This window comes from Gobius niger (assembly GCF_951799975.1).
Source record: "Gobius niger genome assembly, chromosome: 22".
In the NCBI taxonomy this organism is placed as follows: domain Eukaryota; kingdom Metazoa; phylum Chordata; class Actinopteri; order Gobiiformes; family Gobiidae; genus Gobius; species Gobius niger.
In genome coordinates this window covers 6,401,251-6,414,638 of record NC_136873.1, presented here as the reverse complement: position 1 = coordinate 6,414,638, position 13,388 = coordinate 6,401,251, and the positions used below count along the sequence as shown (strand labels likewise).

Below are 13,388 nucleotides of genomic sequence, written 5' to 3'. Positions count from 1 at the left end.
TTAATCACATTTTTGTCATTTTTTTGTCACATTTTGTCCATTTTTTCACAAAAATATTTTGTCATTTTTTTTTATCATATTTTTGTATTTTTTTGTCCATTTTTTGTCAATTTCTTGTGACATTTTTGCCACTTTTTCATCCACTTTCGTCAATGTTTTCTCACCTTTTTTTTTATCACATTCCCATCATTGTTTTCGTCTCAGTTTTGTTGCTATTTTCACAGCTTTTTTCCAGAAGCTTTTGGACTGGGGTAAAGCCAAACTGAAGAAAATGTGCTCGGTTCAGGTGGGAGTTAAGGGGTTAAAACATACAATGTTTAGCAATACATTCTTATACTTGTCCTATTGCAATAATCAACTAACCCTAATATTTCCAAGATTTTTTTTTTAAAGCAACTCTAATTCTGAACATGCATTATAGCTCCTAAATGATCCACAAGCAAAACTTTACAGTAACACACTTTAAAGCACATGTCCCTTCACAACTGAAAACACCGAGTCTCGCACAGCGCACGAACTCTTCCCCTCTCGCGTTGTGTCACACAGGCGGCTCATTCCCAGTGCACCTACCGCCCCCTGTCGGCCAACACAACCAGAACCAGCACACAAAAACCCAAGCACAAAACTCAAATCCCCGACTTTTCCCACGTCCCAGGACACACAACAGCAAAGTCCTCCAACACCCACCCACCTTTCCACCTCCCCAAAACCACCACAATCAAACGCACGGGTGGTCCTCCCCCCCCCCCCCCCCCCACCCCACTGTGCATGCACTGCCTCCTCACCTGCAAGCAAACTGCAAACGTGATGTGTTGCGGATTCATGCCCCAAAAAACGCACCGAAATCCGATAGGAACGAGAGGAAACAGACCTGCAAAAGCGCACGAGCCGGTGTTTGCGCACAACCTGGCGCCTGATATTTACACTCAGAGGTAAAGAAGTGAGGGCTAAGCATCTGTTTGACACCGGGGGGGGGGGGAGTGGACGGGCTTTCCAGACGACGGGACAACCGGTCAGACTTTGTGGAGTATGAAATATGAAGGAAAGTGACATTTTTGTGGACGAGCGAGAGGCTGCGGTCCGCGCTTTGGAGATGTCACAAATGGGAAAGCGGGTTAGCGTTAGCCCGCGAAGCTAAGCTAACCCTTCCAAGCTGCACAGGAGGCAGGACAACAAAGCCACGTCCTGATATTCCGGTTATAATTAGCTGCTGTTAAGTGTAAGTGTTTATTTTGAAGCGCCAAAAGCTGCCTGGACGCAAGCGGAGGGGGCACGGGAAGGTGTATAAACGCGCACCGGTAGCGGCGGCGCGGCGCACCCGCATGCGCTATTCACGTTCCGGGGCACAGCATCTTCCTGCCCCTCGGTCCAAGCACAAAAGCAAGCCACTCTCTCGCTCTCTCTCCGGGGCTGGAGCAGACCGACAGGCGAGACCGAGAACGAGGCGTCGCGGCGCGGGCCGGACTCTCGCCTGGGTCGCGCGGGGCGGGGGGATCGCGCCGCCGGAGGGGTCGCGGGACGAGCGGCGGGAGAGAGCGGTAAAGCTGATGCGGAGGCAGGGGAGCACTTACCTCGGGTCCGACCGAAGCCATGGTGCCTGGACTGACGCACCGCCCACCGCGCGTGACGTCACGCCTCGTACACATGATGCACGCGCCGCCGGACGCCGCCGGGGGGAAAGAGGGGTTTCTTACGCCGACAATTAAAAGATAAATAAATAAATAAATCGGTTCATAGTGTCCAAAAGCTTCTGGGAAAAAAGGTGTGAAAGTAGCAACAAAAATGAGACGAAAACAATGATGGAAATGTGAAAAAAGTGAGGAAAAAATGGACGAAAAAAGGACAAAAAATTTACAAAAAAATTACAAAAAAATTACAAAAATTTGACAAAAAAGTGACAAAAAATGGACAAAAAAATGACAAAAATGGACAAAAATTTGACCACAAAGTTTTTAAAAATGGACGAAAAATTGAGAAAAAATGGACGAAATAAGGACAAAAAATTAACAAAAAATGGACAAAAAAATGACAAAAATTGACAAAAATTTGACCAAAAAGTTAAAAAAAAATTGACGAAAAATTGAGAAAAAATGGATGAAAAAAGGACAAAAAATTAACAAAAAATTGACAAAAAAGTGAAAAAAAATTGAGAAAAAATGGACGAAAAAGTGATACGAATTTGACTAAAATGAGACGACTGCCCTACAAAAAAGTGATGAAAAGAAATCTGACGTGAGGAAAAAGATCAATTCAGTTTTGTAGATCTTAGCCTTCAAATGAGGCGTTACACTGGCCTACAGGATTTGGTTAAAGCTGAACTGGAGAAAATGCTCTCGGTTCAGGCGGGAGTTAAGAGGTTAAAGGAACAGTTCACCGTTTTTCCGTACTGAGAGATGTTCTTACCTGAGCTTAGACGAGTTGATGCGTACCTGTCTGGTCTGTGTGCGTGCCCTCAGTCACGCAAAAAGACCAAAGATGTCGGTCGCGGGACGGCAGGGGAGAGCGGTAAAAGCTGATGCGGAGGCAGGGAGCACTTACCTCGGGTCCGACCGAAGCCATGGTGCCTGGACTGACGCACCGCCCACCGCGTGTGACGTCACGCCTCGTACACATGATGCACGCGCCGGACGCCGCCGGGGGGAAAGAGGGGTTTCTTACGCCGACAATTAATACATAAATAAATAAATAAATCGGTTCATAGTGTCCAAAAGCTTCTGGAAAAAAGGTGTGAAAATAGTGACAAAACTGAGACGAAAACAAGGATGAAAATGTGAAAAAAAGTGAGGAAAAATGGACGAAAAAAGGACAAAAAATTTACAAAAAAATTACAAAAATTTGACAAAAAAGTTAAAAAAAAATTGAAGAAAAATTGAGAAAAAATTGACGAAAAAGTGACAAAAAATGGACAAAAAAATGACAAAAATGGACAAAAAATAGACAAAAAAGTGAAAAAATGGACAAAAAATTGAGGAAAAAATGGACGAAGAAATGACAAAAATTGAAGAAAAAGTGACAAAAAATGGACAAAAAAATAACAAAAATGGACAAAAATTTTACCACAAAGTAAAAAAAAAATGGACGAAAAATGGAGAAAAAATGGATGAAAAAAGGACAAAAAATTAACAAAAAATTGACAAAAAAATGAGAAAAATGGACAAAAATTTGACAAAAAGTGAAAAAAAAATTGACGAAAAATTGAGAAAAAATTGAAGAAAAAGTGACAAAAATGGACAAAAAAGTGACAAAGATTTGACAAAAAATTGAGAAAAAATTAAAGAAAAAGTGACAAAAAATGGACAAAAATGACAAAAAATGACAAAAATTTGACAAAAAATGCTAATAATTTGACGAAATAGTCACGAAAATTTGACAAAAATGAGACGACTGCCCAACAAAAAAAGTGATGAAAAAAAATCTGACATGAGGAAAAAGATCAATTCAGTTTTGTAGGTCATAGCTTTCAAATGAGGTGTTACACTGGCTTTGGTTAAAGCTGAACTGGAGAAAATGCTCTCGGTTCAGGCGGGAGTTAAGAGGTTAAAGGAACAGTTCACCGTTTTTCCGTACTGAGAGATGCCTGAGCTTAGACGAGTTGATGCGTACCTGTCTGGTCTGTGTGCGTGCCCTCAGTCACGCAAAAAGACCAAAGATGTCGGTCGCGGGACGGCAGGGGAGAGCGGTAAAAGCTGATGCGGAGGCAGGGAGCACTTACCTCGGGTCCGACCGAAGCCATGGTGCCTGGACTGACGCACCGCCCACCGCGTGTGACGTCACGCCTCGTACACATGATGCACGCGCCGGACGCCGCCGGGGGGAAAGAGGGGTTTCTTACGCCGACAATTAATACATAAATAAATAAATCGGTTCATAATGTGATGTTGTTCATGGTCAGATCATTTATTGGCTCAGCTGGAGATGGTAGAGAAGGTTCGAAACCCGTGTGGGAACAAGGATGAAAATGTGAAAAAAGTGAGGAAAAATTGGACGAAAAAGTGACAAAAATGTACAAAAAAGTGAGGAAAATTGGACGAAAATTGAGGAAAAAATGGAGCTAAAAATGTACAAAAAATGTACAAAAAAAGACAAAAATGGACAAAAATTTGACAAAAAAGTGAGAAAAATTTGACGAAAAATGGAGGACAAAATGGACGAAAAAGTCACAAAAAATGACAAAAAATTGACAAAAAAGTGAGAAAAAATGGATGAAAAATTGAGAAAAAAATGGATGAAAAAGTGACAAAACATTTACAAAAAATTTACAAAAAAATGACAAAAATGGACAAAAATTTGACACAAAAATGAGAAAAATTGAGGAAAAAATGGACGAAAAAGTGACCAAAAAATTACAAAAAATTTACGAACAAATTACAAAAATGGACAAAAATTTGACAAAAAAGTGAGAAAAAATTGATGAAAAATTGAGAAGAAAAATGGAGGAAAAAGTGACAAAAAATCTACAAAAAATCTACAAAAAAATTACAAAAATTTGACAAAAAATTTATTGAGAAAAAATGGACGAAAAAGTTATAAGAATTTGACAAAAAAATGCGAATAATTTGACGAAAAAGTGACAAAAAAATGCGAATAATTTGAAGAAAAAGTGACAAAAAAGTCACGAAAATTTGACAAAAAAGAGACGACTGCCCTACAAAAAAAGGGATGAAAAAAAAATCTGATGACGTGAGGAAAAAGATCAATTTAGTTTCGTAGGTCTTAGCTTTCAAATGAGGCGTTACACTGGCCTACAGGATTTGGGTAAAGCTGAACTGGAGAAAATGCTCTCGGTTCAGGCGGGAGTTAAGAGGTTAAAGGAACAGTTCACCGTTTTTCCGTACTGAGAGATGCCTGAGCTTAGACGAGTTGATGCGTACCTGTCTGGTCTGTGTGCGTGCCCTCAGTCACGCAAAAAGACCAAAGATGTCGGTCGCAGGACGGCAGGGGAGAGCGGTAAAAGCTGATGCGGAGGCAGGGAAGCACTTACCTCGGGTCCGACCGAAGCCATGGTGCCTGGACTGACGCACCGCCCACCGCGCGCGACGTCACACCTCGTACACATGATGCACGCGCCGGACGCCGCCGGGGGGAAAGAGGGGTTTCTTACGCCGACAATTAATACATAAATAAATAAATAAATCGGTTCATAGTGTCCAAAAGCTTCTGGAAAAAAGGTGTGAAAATAGTGACAAAACTGAGACGAAAACAAGGATGAAAATGTGAAAAAAGTGAGGAAAAATGGACGAAAAAAGGACAAAAAATTTACAAAAAAATTACAAAAATTTGACAAAAAAGTTAAAAAAAAATTGAAGAAAAATTGAGAAAAAATGGACGAAAAAGTGACAAAAAATGGACAAAAAAATGACAAAAATGGACAAAAAATAGACAAAAAAGTGAAAAAATGGACAAAAAATTGAGGAAAAAATGGACGAAGAAATGACAAAAATTGAAGAAAAAGTGACAAAAAATGGACAAAAAAATAACAAAAATGGACAAAAATTTTACCACAAAGTAAAAAAAAAATGGACGAAAAATGGAGAAAAAATGGATGAAAAAAGGACAAAAAATTAACAAAAAATTGACAAAAAAATGAGAAAAATGGACAAAAATTTGACAAAAAGTGAAAAAAAAATTGACGAAAAATTGAGAAAAAATTGAAGAAAAAGTGACAAAAATGGACAAAAATGACAAAAAATGACAAAAATTTGACAAAAAATGCTAATAATTTGACGAAATAGTCACGAAAATTTGACAAAAATGAGACGACTGCCCTACAAAAAAAGTGATGAAAAAAAATCTGACGTGAGGAAAAAGATCAATTCAGTTTTGTAGGTCATAGCTTTCAAATGAGGTGTTACACTGGCTTTGGGTAAAGCTGAACTGGAGAAAATGCTCTCGGTTCAGGCGGGAGTTAAGATGTTAAAGGAACAGTTCACAGTTTTTCCATACTGAGATATGTTCTTACCTGAGCTTAGACGAGTTGATGCGTACCTGTCTGGTCTGTGTGCGTGCCCTCAGTCGTGCAAAACGACCAAAGATGTTGCTAGCATTTAGCCTCTCACAGTATATTCCTATAGCTCCAAACAGGGGTGAAGTTGGAAGCTACCACGCTCTTCCACGGGTCTCTCACCGCTCTTCTTGGTGTTTGTCAGTCATAGAACGTTGTAGCATCAACTTTCCCATTTTTCCAAGTTTTATTGCAAAGGTCGTTGACATATATGACTTGTAAAAGAATTCATGCTGAACTCACACTTTCAAATGTGTCTAATATGGCATTTTCTTAGACTTTGAAAGAAATGAATGAGATAAAGTCACTGTAGGTGCTGCATGTGGTGTTGTTTACATTTTGCACTTTATTGCTACAATAATTGATTATGTTCTACTAAAACTAGGCTTTTGTAGCAGTTATTTGCATAGATAGAATTAAATGCAAATGTATACCAAAAAAGAAAATAAAGTAAATAGTATTTAAACTGTGAAACACCCTGCCCTTGAAGTAAAAGAACTCCTCCACAGTGCACCAATTTAAAAAACAGTTCAAATCAACAAATATCAACTCTTACACACTACTGTAAATATTAGATTTTCACTTTAAAAACAGCAGTACCTGTGTTGTTTATTCTAGCTTACGGCTTAAAGTATAATACCTGCGAATCAGACCATTTATGTTTTTTTTTGTCTACTTTTTGTATTTGAAGAAAGAGGCACTTAGCATAAGCGTTGTCTTCATCATCTCCTTTTCAATCATGTATAAAATAAAGTAAAAAATCATGTATAGTTGTTGAAATGTGAAAACATGTAACTAACATGACTGAAATAAATAAAATAAATAAAATAAATAAAATAAATAAAATAAATAAAATAAATAAAATAAATAAAATAAAATAAAATAAAATAAAATAAAATAAAATAAAATAAAATAAAATAAAATAAAATAAAATAAAAATAAATAAAATAAAATAAAAATAAATAAAATAAAAATAAAATAAATAAAATAACAATAAAATAAATAAAAATAAATAAAATAAAAATAAAATAAACAAAATAACAATAAAATAAATAAAATAAATAAAATAAATAAAATAAATAAAATAAATAAAATAAATAAAATAAATAAAATAAAATAAATGAAATAAATAAAAATAAAATAAATAAAATAAATAAAATAAATAAAATAGATAAATAAAATAAATAAAATAAATAAAATAAATAAAATAAATAAAATAAATAAAATAAAATAAATAAAATAAATAAAATAAATAAAATAAATAAAATAAATAAAATAAATAAAATAAATAAAATAAAATAAAATAAAATAAATAGTTATGAAACGAACAGACAGACTGAAGAAACACACAACAAAAACAAAATAGGGGGAAGAGAGAGAAAGGGACAAAATAATAATAATAATAATTAAATAATAATTTAAAAAATATATATAAAGTAACTAGTATTATTTGCAGTTATATGTGTTTCACGCTAACATCGCCGTGTTTTTGCCAGCGACCCACAGACGCTTTTTCATTTTGGCCCTCAGAGACAAAAAGTTCGGGCACCCCTAGTATGTGCGAATATTTCCCCGGTTGTGGACAGTGCACCTTCTCTCTGGAATGAAAACAACCGACAGAGGGCGCTGTGACACCGCCGCACAGCGCCATGACACACGACGTGCAGTCACTTCCGCTCCGTACGCAGTTGCCAGGGGAACCGCCGGGGAGGGAGAGATTCTACCGTTTCCACTGAACTTTTCACTCTTCCTCTCATGCCTCATCTCCCGGGCTCGTCCTGCTGCACTTGCCCGGGCTGTGTGACCCTCACCCCCCCGACACAGGACCGCACCACACCCGCTCTTCGGGCTGTTTCTCCGTCAGCTTGGCTAACTTCAGCTGGAGGTCCAACATGAGCCAACAGGCAGCGGCTCTGCAGACCTACAACAACGAGCTGGTCAAGTGTGAGTCTACCGTATATTTATTTAACATACCTTTTATATTATGGAAATCTATTTGTTTGACCTTGTGTTGTTTTATTAAATGTTTCGGTTCTAGCTAGGTAGCATCTTTTCAGCCTCCCATGAACAGGAGTAAAAACATAGTTAGCATTATAGCATTTAGGCTAATAACACTGTTTCACAAAGCACTTTCGACACGGTTTGCATTTTCTTTTTTATTTGGGCACAGGAAAAACAACAAGTAAACAAGTAGCATAATTCAGTAATTGATTTGAAGAAGTAGTTACGTTGTAAGAAGCTGTAATTCTCAAACCCATTTTACGTTTTGGACGTAAATACCCTCAATATAAAACTTCTTTGCGCTTTAACCTCTTACCGCCCGCCAAAACCAAATGCATTCTCTCCTCTTTGCCATGTGTTTTTGTTACTTTATTATGGCACTTTTGTTACTTTATGCTGGATTATTGTCACTTTTTGTTTTTGCTGGATTTTTGTAATTTTTTTGCTGGATTTTTGTCTTTTTTTGTTGGATTTTTGTTACTTTTTTGCTGGATTTTTGTCACTTTTTTGCTGGATTTTTGTCTTTTTTTGCTGGATTTTTGTCTTTTTTTTTTTGCTGGATTTTTGTCTTTTTTTGCTGTACTTTTTGTCTGGATTTGTGTCTTTTTTTTGCTGAATTTTTGTCCTTTTTTTGCTGGATTTTTGTCATTTTTGTCAATTTACATCCTCATTTTCTTCTCGTTTTTTGTCGCTAATTTTTTTTCGCTTCTAGATTTGGAGAATTTGGAGAACAGGGGAAAACATGTTCAGGTGGGAGTTAAGAGGTTAAACATGTGGTTTGAAAAAAAAAAACTTTTAGTAAACATATTAACAGGGATTACTCGGGCTGGGACAAAATTTTGGATTTGGATCGCAATACATTGTGCAGCAATACTAAGTATCGATACTTTTTCAAGTATCGCAATACTTTCAATAGAGTTCGGGAATGTGACGTCATATCGCTAAGCATTATGGGATTAGCAGCAATAATGGAGATTATAAATGTTAAAATACTGGAGTTATTGTTCACATTAAAACACTTGGACACCACATTGTGTTAGATATATTTACCAGCAGTAACTCTGAAGCTAACAGAGTTGTTCCACAGCTTTTTTTCTTCACTGTTTTTAGCTAATGTTAGTCTATGGAAATGTATGCTAACAGCTGCAAAGATGGTGGATCTCCATGGTAACAGTGGAATTCCCCGAACTCTATACTTGTGTTTGGAGGAATGTTTATCCTGCACTCTTTTGTTTTCCAGTAACAGCTCTTTGTTACATTTTATGTTAATGCCCTTTTCGATCATAAAGTAAAGTAACTCATGCCCCTAGAGGCCATAAGCGCCACTGCAGGTGTCGTAGCATGTTACGTTTTTTTACTCATGAATTGTCCGTGAGAGTAAATACTACGCTGACAGAAAAGGCAAATGGAGAGAGGGATATGGTACATCCAATAACACAAAGGAGATTTTTTTTTTTTCTCTCAAACTTGTCTGTAAATACTGTTTAAGTGGCGCTAGCCCGCAGTTAGCTTTGCTCGTTAGCCTGTTAGCTTCTTCTTCGTGGTTCAAGTGTGTATTGCGCCTCTGTATTACCCCCAGAGGGTCTCCGAAAAGGATTTATTAAGGTAAATGAGTTACTTATTACTGCTTTAACGCTTAAAAAAACTGTCCGGACACGTGACTGTTTTCTTTTTACACATTTTAAGGTTAACATATCATTATTCCTTATTGTATCGCAATACATATCGGACCGTGATATGTATCGGATCGTGACAAAAGTGGACCGTCCCAGCGCTAGTGATTACAGACACTGATTCAGCTCTGATTAGGGCTGCTCGATTATTGAAAAAATAATAATCACATTTTTTTTGTGGTAATTGAAAGCACGATTATTCAAACGATTATTTGTTGCCTTTAAAAAAATCCATCAAAAAAGTGACAAAAATCCAGCAAAAAAGTGTCAAAAATCCAGCAAAAAAGTGTCAAAAATCCAGCAAAAAAGTGACAAAAATCCAGCAAAAAAAAGACAAAAATCCAGCAAAAAAGTGACAAAAATCCATTAAAAAAGTGACAAAAATCCAGCAAAAAAGTGACAAAAATCCATCCAAAAAAAAGACAAAAATCCATCAAAAAAATTACAAAAATCCATTAAAAAAGTGACAAAAATCAATCAAAAAAGTGACAAAAATCCATCAAAAAAATCCAAAAATCCATTAAAAAAGTGACAAAAATCCAGCAGAAAAAAGACAAAAATCCATCAAAAAAAAATGACAAAAATCAATCAAAAAAGTGACAAAAATCCATCAAAAAAATGACAAAAATCCATCAAAAAAATCCAAAAATCCATTAAAAAAGTGACAAAAATCCAGCAGAAAAAAGACAAAAATCCATCAAAAAAGTGACAAAAATTAGAAAAAAAAATGTAAAAAAAAATATTGAAAAAAAAACAAACAAAAAAAAAATATTTGAAAAAAAAAATTAAAAAAATATATATATCATCGATTTTTTGCGATAATGCTAATTTTGTAATCGTTTACTGTTGTAATCGAAATCGTAATCGAATTTCGATTAATTGCACAGCCCTAGCTCTGATGATCTGAATTGTTGTTTTTGGAGTAAGAACGTCATTTCTTTTCTCTATATATTCTTTCACCACAGTCTCCTTTATTCGTAGGAAACTCTGGGAGCACGGACCTTTGAGAGAAGATAGAATATAGCCAAAGTAATCCACGATATTTTGTGTATATATTGTGATATTCAAACTGCGAAAATTCAAAGCGCGATGAGACTCGAGATGAATAAAATGTCACTACTGAAGGTTTACGAGTGCCTGTCTCTCATCGTGTCCAGGTATAGAGGACCTGTGCTCGAAGCGCGAGGAGCTGAGCCGCCAGATCAAGCAGGAGGAGGAGGAGAAGGAGCGCCTGCAGCACGACGTCCGGCTGCTCTCGGAGAAGCTGAGCCGCGTGAACGAGAGCCTGGCGCAGAGGCTGGCGGCGCGAGCCACCTTCGACCGCACCATCGCCGAGACCGAGGCCGCCTACACCAAGGTGAGAGAAGCCAATCAAATCCATGGTGGACTCCCAGCATGCCTCAGTGATGAGTTCAAAACACTTGGATATTAAAGAACAACAGAGCAGCCCCCCTTGGCAGAATCCACACTCAAATTACTGCAAACAACTGTCCCCAGGTGTATTTTAAGTCTTGTTTTGACTCGCTCTTTTTTCTCACAACACGATCCGCCGTGAAGGAAATGCATTAGCTTCAGGTCGATGAATTATAGCAGTTAGATATAAAGTTTAACGCAAAAAGGAAATACTTAAAGGGCCTATATCATGCTAAGAGCTGTCACGATAATTACTATATCGACTTATTGTTCAATAAATAGCTGATAAACGATATATTTTTGGGCTCGATCTTTATCGTCTGTACATTTATGAGCGTTTCCCCCCAATTTTTTCTTTGTAAAACTTTGGTTGGTATTTAACCTCTTAACTCCCACCTGAACGGATCCCATTTTCTCCAGTTTGGCTTTACCCTAATCGAAAAAGCTTCTTGAACCAAAACAGCCACAAAAAATGAGAAGAAAGCAAGGATGTAAACGCAACAAAAAAGTGACAAAAAATACAAAAAAATGTGGCAAAAATTCAACAAAAAGTGACAAAAATTTAACAAAAATGTGACAAAAATTCAACAAAAAAGTGACAAAAACTCAACCAAAAAGTGACAAAAATTCAACAAAAATGTGACAAAAATTCAACAAAAAAGTGACAAAAACTCAACCAAAAAGTGACAAAAATTCAACAAAAATGTGACAAAAATTCAACAAAAATGTGACAAAAATTCAACAAAAATGTGACAAAAATTCAACAAAAATGTGACAAAAATTAAAAAAAAAATTGACAAAAAATTGACAAAAATGTGACAAAAATTCAACAAAAATGTGACAAAAACTCAACCAAAAAGTGAGAGCAAGAGTGTAGATAAAATACTTTCAGTAATTTTTAAGTCTTGTTTTGACTCGCTCTGTCTTAAGCACTATTTTTACTTGCTCGTTCACACACATTTCAAACTATTCGAACAGTGACAAAAATTCAACCAAAAAGTGACAAAAATTCAACCAAAAAGTGACAAAAATTCAACCAAAAAGTGACAAAAATTAAACAAAAATGTGACAAAAATTCAACAAAATGTGACAAAAAATTCTACAAAAATGTGACAAAAATTCAACAAAAATGTGACAAAAATTCAACAAAATGTGACAAAAAATTAAACAAAAATGTGACAAAAATTCAACAAAATGTGACAAAAAATTCAACAAAAATGTGACAAAAATTCAACAAAAATGTGACAAAAATTCAACAAAAATGTGACAAAAATTCAACAAAAATGTGACAAAAATTCAACAAAAAGTGACAAAAATTCAACCAAAAAGTGACAAAAATTCAACCAAAAAGTGACAAAAATTCAACAAAAATGTGACAAAAATTCAACAAAAATGTGACAAAAATTCAACAAAAATGTGACAAAAATTCAACAAAAAGTGACAAAAATTCAAAAAAAAATGTGACAAAAATTCAAAAAAAAGTGACAAAAATTCAACAAAAAGTGACAAAAATTCAACAAAAAAAGTGACAAAAATTCAACCCGAAAAGTGAGAGCGATCGTTCACACACGTAGCTTTTCAAACTATTAGAACAACAGAGCAGGATCTCTAAGCTCGGAGCTCAAAGTCGTCTGCTGATAAACCACATATGTGACGTCCTATAGGTGTGGTCTTCAGTCCCCTGTCCAGCGTGTGCCATGTTAGTACAAAGTAGAGCGAGGGTACAGCGGTTACTGCATCCGGCGAGCACGTCATCGGCACTTACCACTCCCTGTAGAAGCTTTTACTCCAACCACAGCGTGAAGCGTCGAGTCCATCTTTTCAGAAGCAAAACATCTGCTGTAGTTTGCTCATTAAAACATGTCCGGTTATGTCTTTGTTTGGGGATAGATTCTGGAGAGTTCGCAGTCGCTCCTCAGCGTGCTGAAGCAGGAGGCCGGGAACCTGAGCAGAGCCACGGAGCCCAGACGCAAAGACCACTGAGGTTTACGCCACAGACTCTGTTTATATGTTTGTTTCACATATTTGATATTTTGTCACGCGCGTATATTTAATGTACAAACATTCCAAATGTGATTGAATAAAAATACTACCTTTTCTAAAGCTTTGGTTGGCTGTTACATTAACTACAGTATTCCCAGCCCGATACACTTATACCACGATCCGATACAGTAAGTAATAAGTCATATATTTACCTTAAAATGTGTAAATAGAAAACAGTCATGTGTCAAATTGTCCACAACAAAATGTAACAAAGCTAAAATAATGATGAGTGTGATGATGATAGTGATGAGTCTTAT

General features: G+C 36.4%; 2 protein-coding genes across 2 annotated transcripts in view; one reads left to right on the top strand and one right to left on the bottom strand.

Moving 5' to 3' along the window:
* ehmt1b (euchromatic histone-lysine N-methyltransferase 1b) overlaps positions 1 to 1,615 on the bottom strand; it is a 67,605-nt gene extending 65,990 nt beyond the window's left edge. The window contains exon 1 of the mRNA XM_079581306.1: positions 1,572 to 1,615. Within this exon, the coding sequence (XP_079437432.1) occupies positions 1,572 to 1,592 (21 nt within the window). The 5' untranslated portion in view covers positions 1,593 to 1,615. The remainder of the gene's footprint in view (positions 1 to 1,571) is intronic.
* A 6,131-nt stretch (positions 1,616 to 7,746) lies between these two features.
* On the top strand, positions 7,747 to 13,153 carry ssna1 (Sjogren syndrome nuclear autoantigen 1). Its single transcript, XM_079581047.1, has 3 exons — positions 7,747 to 7,945; positions 10,833 to 11,032; positions 12,979 to 13,153. The coding sequence occupies exons 1-3, from the start codon at positions 7,894 to 7,896 to the stop codon at positions 13,069 to 13,071; spliced, it is 345 nt and encodes a 114-aa protein (XP_079437173.1). The 5' UTR covers positions 7,747 to 7,893; the 3' UTR covers positions 13,072 to 13,153.
* Positions 13,154 to 13,388: the final 235 nt, after the last annotated feature.

Excerpts from the sequence above, each read along its gene's own strand:
- ssna1 (XM_079581047.1), top strand. The coding sequence starts at position 7,894 with ATGAGCCAACAGGCAGCGGCTCTGCAGACCTACAACAACGAGCTGGTC. Across the intron at positions 7,946-10,832 it reads CAACAACGAGCTGGTCAAGT|GTATAGAGGACCTGTGCTCG; the intron begins GTGAGTCTACCG and ends CATCGTGTCCAG. Across the intron at positions 11,033-12,978 it reads CCGAGGCCGCCTACACCAAG|ATTCTGGAGAGTTCGCAGTC; the intron begins GTGAGAGAAGCC and ends GTTTGGGGATAG.